At 45.4% G+C, this 18,489-nt stretch overlaps 1 protein-coding gene across 1 annotated transcript in view; it reads right to left on the bottom strand.

Annotated features, from left to right (window-relative positions):
* The window catches only part of LOC126482103 (carboxypeptidase B-like), a 190,355-nt gene that overhangs the window by 130,192 nt on the left and 41,674 nt on the right, over positions 1 to 18,489 (bottom strand). Inside the window, exon 2 of the mRNA XM_050106078.1 lies at positions 775 to 984. Coding sequence (XP_049962035.1) covers positions 775 to 984 — 210 coding nt within the window. The remainder of the gene's footprint in view (positions 1 to 774; positions 985 to 18,489) is intronic.

Genomic DNA, 18,489 nt, shown 5'->3' with positions numbered 1-18,489 from the left:
CTCTCTGCATAATTACTGTAACCAACAGACCCTTGAACCTGATTACTGAATTCATCCCTTGATCCCTTTGTAGCATTTCTACCCTTGACACTTCCCTCTATTACCAAACTGATGACTCCTTCACGCCTTGGAAAGTGTCCTATCAACTGATCCCTTCTTTCAATCATAACTTTTTTAATGTTTATATTTCTACCTTTCTTATTGGCGCCTTTATTTGATGGTATCTAATTTATTTGCTGTCGCTTTTAAACAATTCAATAATTACCTTACGAGTGGTTAACCTGACAATCCAGTGCGTTCTGGTTAACGGCGTGTGGCTTGCGTAAATTGTTGAAACCAAATAAAGTGTAAAAATTTTCTGCTGAGTGTGGGCTCAGTCCCTTACCACTCCCGGATCCCCACATCCTAACCATTTTAAGTCGACCTACACATATTAAGCATTCTTCTATAGCATCACTTTTTAAGAGCTTCTGTTCTATTTTACTTCAGTGTTTTATCATCCACGTTTTACTTCTGTACAAGGCTAAATTCCAGACAAATATTTTCAGAAAATACTTCCTAACGAATAAATTTATATTCAATGTTAACAGATTTCTCTTTCTCACAAATGTTTTTCTTGCTGTAGCTATCCTGCATTTTTAATCTGCTCTACTTCAGTTATCATCAGTTATTCTGTTGCCCCAATAGCAAAATTCGCATACTACTCACAGTGTATCATTTCCCAGTTCTGAAATCAAAGGTAACTGTAGCATTCAGTGTGACTGGAAAACTTACTGTTGGAGGTCATTAATAATCACGTGATGCAGCACTCCTTGGCGGTTGAGGAAGGCTTGGATGTTGCCGTGCATTCTGGGTGGCACCCTGACGTCCACAGGGTGGCCAGCACGGAGCGCTCCCGACCAGAAGTCGAGGGACGGGTTGTTCCTCAGCTGCGACATTATTTTCAGCTGCTGCTCTGTGGGCACCAGCCGGTAAACTTTGTGTCTGTCACAGAAAGACAACAACTGCCTCATTACCTTGTACCAAATCTCTGTTTAAATACACTATTGGCCATTAAAATTGCTACACCAAGAAGAAATGCAGATGATAAACGAGTATTCATTCGACAAATATATTATACTAGAAGTGACACGTGATTACATTTTCACGCAATTTGGGTGTATAGATCCTCAGAAATCAGTACCCAGAACAACCACCTCTGGCCATAATAACGGCCTTCATACTTCTGGGCATTGAGTCAGACAGAGCTTGGATGGCATGTACAGGTACAGCCGCCCATGCAGCTTCAACACGATACCACAGTTCAAGAGTAGTGACTGGCGTATTGTGACGAGCCAGTTGCTCGGGCACCATTGACCAGACGTTTGCAATTGGTAAGAGATCTGGAGAATGTGCTGGTCAGGGCAGCAGTCGAACATTTTCTGTATCCACAAAGGCCCATACAGGATCTGCAACATGCGCTCGTGCATTATCCTATCGAAACGTAGGGTTTCGCAGGGATCGAATGAAAGGTAGAGCCACGGGTCTTAACACATCTTAAATGTAACGTCCTTTGTTAAAAGTGCCGTCAATGCGAACAAGAGGTGATCGAGACGTATAACCTATGGCACCCCATACCATCATGCCGGGTGATACGCCAGTACGGCGATGACGAATACACTCTTCCAATGCACGTTCACCGCGATGTCGCCAAACACAGAGGCGACCATAATGCTGCTGTAAAAAGAACCTGGATTCATTCGAAAAAATGACGTTTTGCCATTCGTGCACCCAGGTTCGTCGTTGAGTACACCATCGCAGGCGCTCCTGTCTGTGATGCAGCGTCAAGGGTAACCGCAGCTATGGTCGCTGAGCTGATAGTCCATGCTGCTGCAAACGTCGTCGAATTGTTCGTGCAGATGGTTGTTGTCTTGCAAACGTCCCCATCTGTTAACTTAGAGATCGAGACGTGGATGCACTATCCGTTACAGCCATGAGGATAAGATGCCTGTCGTCTCAACTGCTAGTGATATGAGGCCGTTGGGATCCAGCACGGCGTTCCGTATTACCCTCCTGAACCCACCGATTCCATATTCTGCTAACAGTCATTGGATCTCGACCAACGCGAGCAGCAATGTCGCGATACGATAAACCCCAATCGCGATAGGCTACTGATGTGTTGGTAAATGTGCCAACACTTTGTAGATAGACGGGGCCGAAATGCACGCTATCTAACGCAGACGGGCGTGAATTCTGGAACAGGATAAGTAGTGAATTCTAACAAGAAAAATATGCAGCTCCTCGAATACTTATCTTTTATTCTTTGATGTGAATTACAGCATTCTTGATGAGACATTTCATACGATAACTATCAAACTATGTAAGGCTAATGGCGCCTTGCTAGGTCGTAGCCATGGACTTAGCTGAAGGCTATTCTAACTGTGAATTCACAACTAGTGACTGCACCTTTTCCCTTACCCCGCCCGGAAGATCTTTTTGATAAACTGTGCCTGGGTAAATACTTTTCCAAGTTGGACCTAGCAGATGCGTACTTGCAAATCCCAGTGGACGCCGAATGAGAGAAGGCTTCGTCAGTGTAGTCGCTAGCAAAGTCGTCGTACAACTGGGGCGAGTGCTATTCCGTATCTCGAGACCTGCCTTGTGGTGGCGCTCGGTCTGCGATCACACAGTGGCGACACGCGGGTCCGACATGTACTAAATGGACCGCGGCCGGTTTAAGCTACCACCTAGCAAGTGTGGTGTCTGGCGGTGACACCACATTCCTCCCCCGCAAATCGGCGAACGGTCGTATGATAAGGCTTCCGCCCGCCGTGGGGAGGACCCCATGTTGACGTATGCTATGAGGTGGGGAGCCTAACAACAGGCGAGGCTGTGCCACCCGCACCCGGCCATTCGGTCCGAGGGGAGCTAGGAAACGCCTGAAAACCTAGTCCAGGGTGCACGTCAACATGCGGTGTATGCGCCCGTAAAGAGTCAGGAGGGGCCGTAGGGTCGACCTCCATTGCGTCGGGGTATCCGACGCGCGATGACGTCATGTGGTCCGAAGCGGGCAAGAGGTCCATGGCGGAGGACAGCTGGTCCCGGGAAGCGATCGGCGGCGCGTGACCCAGGGAGGCGCTTGGCGACTGCAGCGAAGCGTCGAATGCGGGCGGCGCCGGCGGGAGAACAGGCGGCGACGGCGGCGGCTGCGGTGGCGCGTCGCCATGGGGCAAAATGGAAGGCATCGTCGGTAACACCTGGGGATGAGGCGAGCCAGTAGATGGGTTCCCAGGGCGCTGACCGGACGGCACCGTCGCTGAAAGCAGACGGGGAGCGGCAGAACCCGTGCAACGACAGAGGCGCAGCTGATTGAGATGCCGACGCACCTCACCAGAGGCCCCCAAAAACAAATACATCGCGCGGCCGAGGCAGCGAAGAATGCGCCCTGCGAGCCAACGCCGTGAACCTCGATAGTTGCGATAAAATACAACGTCGCCTGGAGCAAAAGCAGAAGTCTGCCGCTGCACTGGAACCTGATGCGGCGGATGCAGCAAAGACATCAAGGTTCGATGAGGACGACCGTGGAGCAACTCAGCCGGCGAGCGACCATCTCGGGGCTGAGAGCGATATGATGACAAAAAGAGCAACAACGCGTCCTCCCGAGAATGCGACTCTTTCAATTTCAACATCTGTGACTTGAAAGTCCGGACCAATCGTTCAGCGGCACCGTTTGACTGAGGCGAAAACGGCGCGGATGTCAGATGGTGAATACCATTGGCCTGGCAGAATGACTGAAATTCTGCGGACATGAATTGTGGGCCATTGTCGGAAACAATAGTCTGCGGAAGACCTTCAATGCAGAAGATAGCAGACAACGCTGGGATGGTGGCGGAGGACGTCGTGGAAGACATCCGGACAACAAAAGGAAAATTACTGAAGGCATCTACCAGAACCAACCATCGAGCATTCCAGAATGGACCAGCAAAATCGATGTGTAAGCGTTGCCAAGGGGAAGTGACTTTTGGCCATGCAAAGACTTTCCGCGGCGGTGCGGATTGTTGTTCGGTACACGCCATGCAAGGAGAACACATATTCGTAATCGCAGCATCGATTGCGAACCAAGTACAGTGCTGACGAGCAAGTTGTTTCGTTCGCACCATACCCCAATGTCCTTGGTGAAGAAGCCGTAAGACAGAGGACTGTAACGAACGTGGGACCACGACTCTGGACTGATCATTATCAGAACGCAACAACAAAACACCACGTCGAACAAAAAGTCTCTCCTTGTGAGCAAAAATTCGGCGAACCAACGGATCCTCGATCCGAGACTTTGACAAAGGCCATTGCGTAGCAACAAAACGCAAAACGGTAGCAAGGACAGGGTCAGCAGCTGTGGCTGTAGCTACACGACGAAAATCAATCGGAAACGATTCGACCACTTCATCGGTTTCCCCATCAATGAACATGCAAGCAAGTTCGGAAGAATCGAATGCTTTATCCTCAGCAACAGGCAAACGGGACAACGCATCGGCGTTTCCGTGCTTAGCAGTGGACCGATACAAAATATCGTAGCAGTACTGCGAGAGGAAAATAGACCAGCGAATGAATTTCTGCGCTGTACGTGGAGGTACAGGCTTGTTCGGATGGAAAAGCGACGTCAAAGGTTTGAGGTCTGTGATGATGGTAAAGTGACGACCATACAAGAAATCATGGAACTTTGTAACTCCAAAGACGAGAGCCAAAGCTCCTTTCTCTATCTGTGAGTAATTTCTTTGCACAGACGAGAGCAATTTTGACGCAAAGGCAATAGGGCGATCATGCGAGCCAACTTTGTGCGCAAGCGCAGCACCGATCCCGAAATCCGATGCATCTACCATCAACAAAAGGGGTTTCTGGGGATCGAATGGCGTAAGGCAAGTATTAGAAAGCAACGCCGATTTCAACTGGCGAAAGGCGCGTTCGCATTCCGTCGTCCAGACGAACGGAACACCCTTACGGCGAAAGCTATGAAGCGGAGCTGAAATAGAAGAGGCATTGCGCAGAAAGCGATGATAATAGTTAATTTTACCCAACACACTCTGTAGCTGTTTCACATTTTGTGGTGAAGGTAAATCTTGTATGGCACGGAGGTACTCTTGACTCGGATGTATGCCTTGGGCATTGATGACATGGCCCAGGTATGGTAAGTCACGAGCAAAAAACACACATTTGTCCTTCCGCAAGCGAAGACCATTTTGTCGCAATACCTGAAATAATGTACGTAAGTGTGCTAAATGCTCGTCGGCTGTCTTTCCGGAGATCACAATATCGTCCAGATATTTCGCAGCAGTAGGGACCGACGCACAAATAGTTTGTAAATATTGCTGAAACAATGCAGGGGCGGATGCACACCCGAATGGCAGTCTTTTGAATCGGTACAAACCAAGATGCGTGTTAACCACCAAGACGCGCTGGGATTCGGCGTCCACTGGGATTTGCAAGTACGCATCTGCTAGGTCCAACTTGGAAAAGTATTTACCCGGGCACAGTTTATCAAAAAGATCTTCCGGGCGGGGTAAGGGAAAAGGTGCAGTCACTAGTTGTGAATTCACTGTTCCCTTGAAGTCCACGCAAAGTCTCAGTTTTCCGGAAGGTTTTGGCAAAATTACTTTGGGTGAGGCCCAGAGAGAAGCTTGCGCACGTTCAATTACACCTTGTGATTCTAAATCGTTTATGTTCTTGCGACCTCATCACGCAATGCGTGGGGAACATTGCGCGCTCGGAAAAATTTCGGTTGCGCGTTTACTTTCAATTCCAAATGTGCTTCATAGTTTTTAGCGCAACCTAAGCCCGGTGCAAAAATGTCGGCAAATTCTTCACACAGACGAGAAACACTGTCTGAAGGCACAGTCTGGTTCACTGATAGGACCCGAATTACTATAGACATGTTAAACAATTGAAATAAATCTAAGCCAAACAAGTTCACTGCAGTAGAAGAACGAAGAACGTAAAATGACACAAGTTTTGTTTGTCCCTTGTATGTTGCAAGAAGAGTGCACTGTCCTAACACAGGGATCTGCTGTCCTGAATAACTTTCTAATTGAACATTTGCGGCACGCAATGGAGGTTTGCCCAGTTGTTTGTACGTGTCATGATTGAGCAATGAAACTGCAGCTCCGGTATCGAGCTGGAATGGTATGACCTTACCATTAAAGTCCAAATCTACAAAAAGTTTATTGTCCTGCTGACGACAAGAGCGACTGTCTCGTGCAATTTGAACTGATACAGGCACAGCATCACTTGCTAATTGACGCGATTTCCGGCGACGTCGACGCACAGTATTTGTGGGAAGAACACAGTCACTGTTAGACACAGTGTCACTGGACGAAGTGGAATTAACTACATGAATGTTCATGGGTGAAGGTGCACGAGCCTGAGTGTCCTTGATTCGATTCCGGCGCGAAGCAAAGGGCCTGGAATGGTTGTGATTGTCTGATCTGAGCTTTTTCTGGCAACACTTTGAACATGTCCTTTCTTATTACAGAAAAAGCAAATAGCTTGGCGTGACGGGCAATTTTCACGCGAATGTCTAGTAGCACACCGCGGGCATGATTTCACTGCATTTGTGTGCTGGCGCGGCACACCTGTTTTAGAGTGTGGAGGCAGCTGCGCAGACGTGTGCGAGGGCAGTTTACCGGGCCACGCAGCTGGCGAAGTTTCAAAAGATTCCTGAGCAAAGTCAAGTGTGTCTTGCCTATCCAATATGTCTATCACTTGTTGAAGGGAGGGATTGACGAGTTTCAAAATTTGCTCCCGTATACGAACATCAGAAACGTTCTGTGCAATTGCATCACGTACCATAGTATCTGAATAAGGAAGGCCACAGTCACATTCAAACGCACAATCCCTAGTAAGGCCTTGCAAAGTTGCAACCCACTCCCTGTTAGTTTGACCGGCCGTACGTTTTGTACGAAAGAAAGTATACCTCTTTGCAACTACATTAACTCTTTCTTTGAAATAGGCGTCCAATGCCGACAAAATTTCCTCGTAGGACAGAGTTGCTACGTCGCGGCGGGGAAATAATTTCACTATCACACGGTAGGTGGACACACCTACACACGAAAGCAAAAACGGCTGCCGCTCATTACCTTGAATTCTGTAGGCGGCGAGATGAAATCCAAACTGGCGGGACCATTCCGTCCAGGATTACACGTCTGGGTCGTAGGGCCTAAAAGGCGGTGCAACTGCGAGTTGTGGCTGCGGTAGCGGAGAAGCGACGGCTGCCGCATCGGTTTGAATGGCACGTTGACCCTGGACGAGCTGTCCATGGGCATCCAATAACGCCTGCGTCTGCTGATTCTACAAGCGATAAAATTCGGACAGTACATCTGGAGAATGTGGCGAAGCCATGACACAAGTAAATGTAAGCAATTAGAAAGAACAAGACCCATCCCATCCTCGTCGCCAATGATGTGTTGGTAAATGTGCCAACACCTTGTTGATAGACGGGGCCAAAATGCACGCTATCTAACGCAGACGGGCGTGAATTCTGGAACAGGATAAGTAGTGAATTCTAACAAGAAAAGTATGCAGCTCCTCGAATACTTATCTTTTATTCTTTGATGTGAATTACAGCATTCTTGATGAGACATTTCATACGATAACTATCAAACTATGTAAGGCTAATGGCGCCTTGCTAGGTCGTAGCCATGGACTTAGCTGAAGGCTATTCTAACTGTCTCTCGGCAAATGAGAGAAGGCTTCGTCAGTGTAGTCGCTAGCAAAGTCGTCGTACAACTGGGGCGAGTGCTATTCCGTATCTCGAGACCTGCCTTGTGGTGGCGCTCGGTCTGCGATCACACAGTGGCGACACGCGGGTCCGACATGTACTAAATGGACCGCGGCCGATTTAAGCTACCACCTAGCAAGTGTGGTGTCTGGCGGTGACACCACAGCTACAATCCGAGCTTTATCAAAGTCGGAAACGTCATGGTACGCATTTCTCCTCCTTACACGAGGCATCACAACAACGTTTCACCAGGCAACGCCGGTCAACTGTTGTTTGTGTATGAGAAATCGGTTGGAAACTTTCCTCATGTCAGCATGTTGTAGGTGTCGCCACCAGTGCTAACCTTGTGTGAATGCTCTGAAACGCTAATCATTTGCATATCACAGCATCTTCTTCCTGTCAGTTAAATTTCGCGTCTGTAGCACGTCATCTTCGTGGTGTAGCAATTTTAATGGGCAGTAGCGTATATACACTGCTTTAATATGGCCAAGGTAAGATCATACTTTACCTGCTCGTCTGTACCTGGACATCTGTTAGTGTATCTTAAAACAGAGTGTGTCTATCCTTCTCTTTTTTTTCCCCTCTTATGACGATTTTACCGGGCACCCTTTTAGTAAGGTGTCTGTATGTCTGTAGAGGAGAGGTAGCTCAGTTTTCGTCAAGAGTCAAAAGCAGAGAAGGAAGATAGAGATGCTGGGGTCAGTGGAATGAGGTCTCCGTTGTAACTCATCCCAAAGCTGTGCCATTGGGTTCCAGTTGGGACTCTGGGCAAGCAGTCTATTTAAGGAATGTTATTGTCCATAAACGACTGCCTCAGTGACACTGCTTTATGATACGGTGCATTTTCATGCTCACACAGATGACCATCTTCTCTGAACCATTCCTTTACTGTACGCAGAACACATTGCTGTAAAACGTTTTCATATTTGCCCAAATTTAGCGTTTTCTTAAGTAAAACATTCCTTACTATAACACCACGTCCTCCATACTTTACTCTTGACGTTACATATGACAAAAAGTCCCCTTAGGCACGTTGGGTTGAAATGTCTCTTTTGGATTTGGTAGTCAGGTGACGAATAGGTAAACATGGGCCAAAGTGATATCATAGACGATGTCACTGACGAGTCACCGGATTTCTCCCACCACCTACACACTTCTGACAATTTCTCTGTGTATATAAAATGATGAAAAAGTCAAAAATAGCCTGGGTTTTCCTCCATTCCTATGACATCTCTGTGGAAGTATGGCTGTTGTCCTAACCACGAGGGTTAAAACTTTAATAGTGGTAACTATTTATTTACAGCTCGTACAAAATAGATACGTGTTTCAAAGTCTTACTAGCCTTCAAAGTAGTCACCAGCATTGTGTGTAACCCGTTGCCAGCGATGTGGAAGTTGTAGGATACTCTTAGCAGTGTCAGTTGTGTTGACAGTTCGAGCGGCGCGGTCTATTGGCCGACGAATTTGTAGCAGTTCTGAAGCGAATACCGTGAAGCGTTTCCTTCAGTTTATAAATCGAGTTGAACTCAAGAGGGCTTAAGTCAGAGGAGTGCAGTAGGTGGTATAGCACTTAGCAGCCTCATCAGTCAAACAAATCAGTAACAGCTTGCACAGTACGTGCTTGAGCATTGTCCGGCAAAATGATGGTCAGGTCCTGCATGAAGTGTCATCACTTCTGTCTCTAAGCTGGTCGTAGGTTGTGTTCCAAAAACTCCGGAACAAGTATCTGTTTTGTACGAGCTGTAAATAAATAGTTACCACTATTAAAGTTCCAACCCTCATATAAATTGGTGGGAAATTCAGAAATCCAAGATGGTATACTGTCTTGCAGGTGGAAATAGGTTACTTGATGACTGATCTACAATACTGGCTCATTAGTGTTATGACATCAAACTGCAGGTTGGTGAGCCAGCGTGTATGGCTGGTGCAGTTCTATGACGTCAGAATTAGAGATTATGGACCTGCTATACCGCTGCATTCTTACTATGATGTTACAATCCAAAATGGTTAAGATGGAATGTTGTTACAGCTCTATGACGTCAGAATCCAATACGTTAAGGCAAAGAGAAGTAAGTTGCGTGCTAGAAAGCATTTAGCCCTGTGGAGACATGTAGGGCTATTTAAAGCAGTCAGGTCACTTATTCTAAGAGCCATATTGCCTATCATAAGGTAAACAATTTCCCTCTGGTGTCATCATTTAAACAGTTGTTGCACTGAATTTCAGTTTGCCTGGCAGATATGTCATACAGCACCGTAAGCCTATTTATTCCTCTAGGTTTAAACAACTTCCCTTCTGACGTCAGAGTTCAAACAATTTATCTTGGAGCTGACTTTAAAACTGTATGGTTGTACCTAACTAACCTATCCTAAGTGCACATACCTCTCTGACATGAAAGTTTGAACAGTTCCCTCCCTCACAACTCTCAAATCATAGTTAAACAATTTAACTCACATATCAGGTACCTTAAATGTCAAACCCAAGACCTCACGTCTCCTAAGTTTAAAATGATGGAAATATTTACAAAAATTTACGAGTTCTGAGTTTAAAAATGACGAGAAATAACCTATACATTTTAAGTTTAAAATGATGAGAAGCACTGATTGTTATAGAGCAGTACTACACAGCAGTTTTCCTAACTTCAAAACTGTGTAACTCATTGACGCAGCCTGTGTGGTTTCTACACACTCGTCGCTGTCGTGTGTAGAAACGAATAGCACCGGTATACACTTGGTCTTCATTTAAGCACTACAGCACTGATTCCTTGCTACACCGTGCTGGAGGTTTTTAGATTTTAGAATATTTGAAATGCCTGGTCTTTCCTGCGTGAAACAGTTTTTGTTTTATATCAATACGACAGTTTTTTCATGAGATATGATGGTTTACCTGACGCTCTGTGCAATATGGGGACGGTGACAGCAAGGCTTATGACTGGGTATTCGCAGAACAACTCTATGGTCCTAATGTCACAATTTATAAATTAGAGTGCATTGGGCATGTCCAGGAGAGAATGGGGTAGAGGCTGAGAAAATTATTGAAAGAAAAGTCGAAAATAGTATTGGAAGATGGCAAGAAGGTAGGTGGTGAAGGTCGTCTGACAAATGTTGAAATAGATTACAGAATTATTATGGCTTGGCATAAGAAGAAATGTAGGGGACGTAGCAAAAAAGAAAAAAGCTGTATGGGCTATCTTTTTCCATAAGCTTTCCACAAATGAAAATCCAGTGCACGATCTTTGCCCGAATGATCCTGACACTTGGTGCAAGTACAGGAGAAGTGCCAGATATGACCACAAACATTCTTTACCTGCATCAGTAATGAATGAAATTAAACCCATATTTAGAGACCTTTGTAAAGATACCTTGTTGAAGATATGTCCTCATGGGAAAACCCAAAATTTAAATGAATGAGTGAATTCTGTCATTTGCAACCGGTTATCGAAAACTGTATTTGTTCTGCTTACAACCCTCAAATTTGGTTTTTATGGTGCTGTTTTATGCTTAAATGATGATGTATTTAGAAAACTGGATGTTTTGGAATTATTGGGCATAAAAATCTAGTGGAAATACTCCAAAATCCTTGGTGCAGATAGATAAAGAGAGAATCCGGAAAGCAGATATCACTAATTTAAAATGCACAAAAGAAGCCAGACAGAAAATAAGAGGGACCAAGAGAAGAAAAGAAAATTAGTATGAGTCAGATGACGCTCAGTATGTCGCAGGAAAATATTAGTGGTAAGTAATTTAGAATTGCAATATTACACTTTAAAAGTATTTTTCTCAAAACTAATTTTTTTAATTTCAGATACCATTATTTGATAAACGAATGGGGTTAGAAACATGAAATTTGGTCAATTTGTACTGCAGATGGTAATAAGTTATTATAAGTAAATTGAGAACCACCAAACAATCAGAAACAGTTTTATAATGATTAATGGCAAAAAAAGTTAAATTTTACTAGTAAAAGAATAAAATGTTTTTCTTCATAACCATAAGAGGTAATATGTTCATTTTGCTTGCAAATTGAGGCAGCCGCACAGTCCATGACTGCAGCGCCTCAGACCGCTCGGCTGATCCCGCGCGGCCTGTTAGACATATATATATATATATATATATATATATATATATATATGCAGTAAAAGTTTCATTGTTTTATCACTTATAGTTCTTTTGAAAAGTGCACCTAATCAAATGGTAAAATAGCATTGGCAGAATAGGAATAAAAATTGCCTTCCGTCTCCCCTTAAGAACAACACATTAGCCAGGAACATTTCAATTCAGTCATAAACTCCACGTGACATATGGACCATATTGCTCATATGGTGACATCTCTAAACTGTACTGAGCACTAACCAGAAGTTATCGACACTGCATCTAATCCCTTTTTGGTCTCGTGGACGAAATGAGAAAGCTAAATTCCACACAATCAATGTTTATATTGTACATGTTGTTACACTCGTTTTACCATCGCTAAACATCGTTACTTGACGATCTGGTACGTTTTTATGCAAAGTGGAACGACACAACGGTGTTAGACACCGACTGTACTAGAAGGAGGTATAAGAAATAAGACCATCGGTCACTATATTGTTGGATAGAACAGAACAGGAACGTTTACTTAGCTACAGAATCACCGCATGCCGAGCCCTGTGACAATATCACTACACCATACAAGCCGAGCGCCACGAAGTTCTGCATCATAGCCTAAGTTGTTTCGTCATGTGTATAGTAGGGTAGGAAGTTCCCTTTTACTTATTTGAACAGCTGTAGGTATCCTTAGCACACCTAACATCCAACAATGCTTAGCCGCCGCGATTGTGACAGGGACGTCCCCCCCATTAACGCATAACACTTGCGAACATCACACCGGGCAGTCACTCGTGCTTCTGTACTACTTACCAAACGAACCACTCACCGTATTCTCATTCGAAAGCCGTGACTGTCCATCTGCGAAAGTTGTAGGACAGGTAAACGTTATGATCCTATCAGAGGGTATCTGATTTCGTTCCATATCCGTTGCCATGCTCTCTAGAACTGATCGTACTGGTCTCCTCTATGCCTTTTTACCTTAACAGTGCATGTAATTTTCCGATAAGCTTTCCAAAAAATCTAAGCCCTCCATCCATTTCCCCTATAGTTTACAAAGTCAAAGAACGATTGAAATTAGCCACTGTATAGCACACGAATGCTAGACATACAAATGTTCAAATATGTGTGAAATCTTATGGGACTTAACTGCTAAGGTCATCAGTCCCTCAGCTTACACACTACTTAACCGAAATTATCCTAAGGACAAACACACACACCCATGCCCGAGGGAGGACTCGAACCTCCGCCGGGACCAGCCGCACAGTCCATGACTGCAGCGCCTCAGACCGCTCGGCTGATCCCGCGCGGCCTGTTAGACATACACTGTTAAGCCAAAACATTATGGCCAACTGCTTAATAACTTGTTTGTCCATCTTTGGAACGAAATGCATCACTGATTCTGCGAATACGGGATCCGACAGTTTATTAGTAAGTTTGTGGAGGTATGCGGCATTAGGTGTATAAGCACAGGTCGTGTAATTCGCGTAAATAACGGGCCGTTGATTTGCGCACTCAGTGATGGCGCCGGATAGCGACCCAGATGGGTGCTCCAGTATTTGCATCAGGCGATTTTGGTTGCCGAGACATTATGGCGAGTTCACTACAATGCTCCTCAAACCATTGTCGCATGGTTCTGTCTCCGAGCCGGCCGCTGGTGGCCGAGCGGTTCTGGCGCTATAGTCTGGAACCGCGCGACCGCTACGGTGGCAGGTTCGAATCCTGCCTCGGGCATGGATGTGTGTGTTGTCCTCAGGTTGGTTAGGTTTAAGTAGTTCTAACTTCTAGGGGACTTATGACCTCAGCAGTTGAGTCCCATAGTGCTCAGAGCCATTTGAACCATTTTTTCTGTCTCCGAGAAACGTACAATTACACTGCTGAAAGATGACGTCGCCATCGGCGAAGATATCAAGCACGAAGGGATTTATGCGGTTTGCAGCTGTCAGCGTATCTTCGATTGCTACCCATAGGCTCATGCAGGAACGGCAGAGTGTCTTCCATAGCAAAACTCTGCTCCATCAGCCTCCGTAAGTGGCGCGTTGCTCCTTTCAAACCGCCATTCACCTCGATGACGGTGTTTGTGAAGATGACCATCGACCAAGTGTAGCAAATATGTGATTCACCCGCAGAGCCGACGTTTCATTGATCGACGGTCGAATCTCTATGGTCCCTTGCCAACTGCAGTCGTAACTGGCGCCGTCGTTGGATCAAAATGTGAACACGTAGGGGTAGTCTGAATGTTCCACAACGTATGATGAGTGTTGCGCTACGAAACACTTGTGCGTGCACCAGCATTGTGCTCTTTCAGCACAGATGCCACAGACCACAATCTATCCTAGTTTACAGAGTAGAATAACCTCAAAACCCCAAGTTCTGTGAAGAGTCATGGACGCCAACCATTTAGCGTCTAGTGGTAATTTCACTATCCTTCTGCCTCTTTCAGTAGATGTTCACGACCGTAGCACGTGAACATTCGACCAGCTTCGACGTTTCCAAGAACTCGTTCACAGGCTCTGCGTAATAATAATTTGAACTTTGTCAGACTTGCTTATCTCAATGGATTTTCCCATTTGTAGTCCATATCCCTGTGTCTGCTCCACTTACCTTTACTACCGCATCACGTACCCGCAATGACACCAGGCGGGATCCAGCGCCACCGGGGCAGCGATAATATTGTTTTGGCTTATCAGTGTAGATATTCCTCCAGTCAGAAAACGGATGCAATGGAAGCAGACCTCTTGATAGAAACAAACGTGTTCTGGACAATGTCGTGAACAAGAACACAACAGGACATGATACCACCATAATCTCACACACAATAACTGTCAAGCAAATGGCTAGACACGTGTAGTTGTTGCATGTGGCAGTAATATCCCATTGAATTATCTCGTTAACGCCGCTTCGTATGCGAGCGACAGAAGCGACCGACAGTGCATGATATCTGGAATCGCTACATTCCAGATACAAGCAATAGCCTCAGCCGACATGATCTGCGGTCCTGTGTGCGAGCTGCAAGCTCCCGCTGCAAGATGGAGCCGAACAGCTGTTCCTAAAACACGGCATCCAAAAATCGTGGAATGTTGTAGCTCGGGAGAAAGGCAACAAAATTAGCTTTGGTTGGAAAATCAAGGCGATAAATGAGCGCTTTTCGTAAAATTTACAAAGGGAAGGATTTTCATGGAGAATTTCTTAATTTATATCATCAAACTACGAAGATCACCAGACAAATTCCCTGCAATATATACAAGGATGAGCACAAATTGAATTAAAGACAAGGGCTTGTTATGTGACCACTAACTTTCAGCGGCCAGTAAGTGCAGAATAACGACTGACCACTCCAAGGAGGGAAGACTGACTCACCATGCCAACGAGATTACTATGGCTCAGTGGTATCGCCTTTGACTAGAAATTCCTTTCATTGTGGGTACTGCTTCAGACGTGGCTACTTTTTTAATTTCAACTACAATCCTATCATGTACGAAGGCCATTCGGAAAAGTAACGTGTGCTTGATCGCAAAGTGGAAACGACAATGAAAATCCACTAAAGCTTGCACAGATGTGTTGAGCAGTGTCTCTAATAAGCCTGTCGATCGCCTCACATAGCTCTTTTCAGTTCTAAGCACACAGTGAGCACATGATGATGCCTAGAACAATAATGTCTCCCTCCAAGTATGGGTGCCTGCTGTAAAGTTCACCTAATTTCATGCAACCCCACATAACGTAACTGTCACGTACTTCCTTCTTCATGACAATTGTCATCTGCAAACTGCTGGTGGGTCCGCCCCCGGTAGCTTTGTGGTCAGCGCGACGGAATGTCAATCCTAAGGGCCCGGGTTCGATTCCCGGCTGGGTCGGAGATTTTCTCCGCTCAGGGACTGGGTGTGGTGTTGTCCTGATCATCATCATTTCATCCCCATCGACGCGCAAGTCGCCCAAGCGGCGTCAAATCGAAAGACTTGCACCCGGCGAACGGTCTACCCGACGGGGTGGCCGGGTCACACTGTAGGGGGGATGAGTACGCCCCTGCAACGTTTTCGATGGGAAGTGTTTATTTAGCCAACATACACCGCGGACTTGATTCCCTCTGATGTTCATCTCTGCTCACAAAAGCCGCTGGCTATGAAGACAATATTTTGGCGCAGACAGCGAACTGCAGACCATAGTAGAAAAGTGGCGGAAAGTACAGACGGTTGCCTTCTATGATGAGGATATTAGAACGGTGGTACAACGCTACGACAAATGTCTAAGTAGGAGCAGCGACTAAGTAACTGGAAGGTGTAGCAAACCATTGCAAATAAAACATCTTTGATTTTTACTGAAGTTTCCATTTCGCTACTGATCGGAGCTTACTTTCCAAATAACCCTAATAAAACGTTTATCATTAATCTTTACACTGCATCACAAAGTATATTTTTTAGATCTTGCCAAAATAATTCATTCATAAGTGTATATGCACTGTCCCAATTTATAGGGTGAGTCACTGACTATTGTCACCTAGAATAACTCTGAAAGTATGATGGAGCTGTAAAGTTTATGGGACAAAAGTTGCATGGGACAACGGGGGCCATTATATGACGTTGATTTTTTGTTGCTAGGCGGAGTCGCTTCAGAGATATGAAGGTCACTTTGTTTTTTATAAATGGGATGCTATAGTTTGGTACTTATTTTCTTATAGCAGCTATCGAGACGAATACAATGATGTAACAGTAAGGTCTTTGAAGGTCAACGAAGGTCACAAAGGTGGCATGAACGTCCATTTAGCCTACAGAAGGTGTTCGAAGTGATGACCCCTGGTATCAATGCAGTGCTGCAATCTTCTTATCATGGATTGAGTGGTATAACATCACATCGGTACTTATCGAAACACATGCTCTGACAATTCTCTCTCGCATATATTGAAGTGTAGTTGAAACGTCTTTATGAACAATTTCTTTTACGAATCCCCACAAGAAAAAATCCAGTGGCGTTCAGCCAAGACACATCTCCTCCATGTCCAGTTCAGAAGGATGACACATTTATCAATTTTATTTTATTTACTGATGAGGCTACATTAACGAACCATAGAAATGTTAATTTGCGTAACATACATTATTTGGCAAGTGGAAACCCATGTTGGCTGCGGCAAGTTGCACACCAAAACCCGTGGTCGGTGAATGTATAGTGTGGGATTCTGGAGGACAGATTTATAGGCCCCTATTTCATCAAAGGAAATCTTAATGGTAGGAAATACACCATATTATTGCAAGAAACACTAGGTCTGTTATTGGAAGAAATACCTTTAAGAACAAGGAACAGAATGTGGTATAAACAGAGTAAATTTTTCGATGATGGCTAGAAACGAGTTGCAGAGACAATTCTCAAATCGTTGGATTGAACGCGGAGGAGATGTGCCGTGGCTGGCTCGTTCACCAGACTTGACGCTTCTGGATTTTTTTCTTCTGGGGATTTCGTAAATGACATTCTTTGTAAATATGTTCCAACCACACCTGAACATATGCGACAGAGAACCGCCAGAGCATGTGCTTCGATAAGCGCCGATGTGATAAGAAATACCACTCAATCTATGATAAGAAGCTGCAAACAATCCTGTTGGACGAACATCCGCAACTGATCATTATACTAGAGGTTGAAAATACCTCTTCAGTTGTAAATTTCTTTTATCATCACGACCGGTTTCGGGCTCTCACAAGCCCATCCTCAGGTGTCGCAACTCTACTGTGGCCCCCGAGCGCCGCGCTGGACGTGTACTACCCGCGGTTTGCTTTCTGTGAGCGCATAGGTAGCAAATAGTGTGAATTGATGGTTTCTTGATGCTATTAGGGAACCTGCATGACACGTGTTGTAACTGCGACCGGAACGGTCGCGGGGTTGAATTGACGGAAAATGCAGCGGGACCCACGGAGAGGCCGGCGAACAACACAAGAGGAGAGGATGGACACGACCAACAAAGGACAGAACGAACAACAACAAGATCGAACAACGGAGTCACAAGGAAACCTAACAGTCACATCCACTCGTACACAGAACAAGAAAGTAAGTAAGCTATCTAACGCGAGGCGATGTGTCCACAGACGTACGCGATATAAGACTGGCTGGCTGAGCGAGAGGCAGGCGCTTAAGTACTCTATCGGGGGCGCCGCTATTGGCCGCTGGAACCACGTGTTCCACTGTGGCGCCCTCACACGAAAAGCGGGCCAGGAGGCGTGCGCCGCCACAGCTTACGGCGCGATGGTGCAGAGGCCTCTAGGAGTATTCAACGTCCATGACGTCTGGCGTGGATTCAAATTCCGCAGCGCGCGGTACCAGAACACGGTCCAGTTCTAATTTGCAGATCAGTTTTTTTCCTTACTTCATTTCTATATAAAGCACTATTTTATTGGACGATCATTCATAGTCCGTTGAAATATTTATCATCACACATGGATGATTCCATATGGCGAGCGGGCATAATAAATTATTTCAGAGACTTCTAGACAAGCCACTGCATCATCGTAACCGAGCTGATACCAGATGCCACCAAGATGACCAGCAGTGGAAATATTCTGATTGGGTTGAGTGTAGACAGGTTTAATAATCTTAGATTAAGATATGCATACGTGTGCCTGCCCAAGATGCAACTGATAGACATTACTCAGAACATTTATGTTGTTGGGTGTTTTA

The sequence above is a fragment of the Schistocerca serialis genome, chromosome 5 (assembly GCF_023864345.2).
Source record: "Schistocerca serialis cubense isolate TAMUIC-IGC-003099 chromosome 5, iqSchSeri2.2, whole genome shotgun sequence".
NCBI classification, from domain to species: Eukaryota; Metazoa; Arthropoda; class Insecta; order Orthoptera; family Acrididae; genus Schistocerca; species Schistocerca serialis.
Note: the sequence above shows the minus strand (reverse complement) of the source record. Positions and strands in the feature narration are given on the sequence as shown.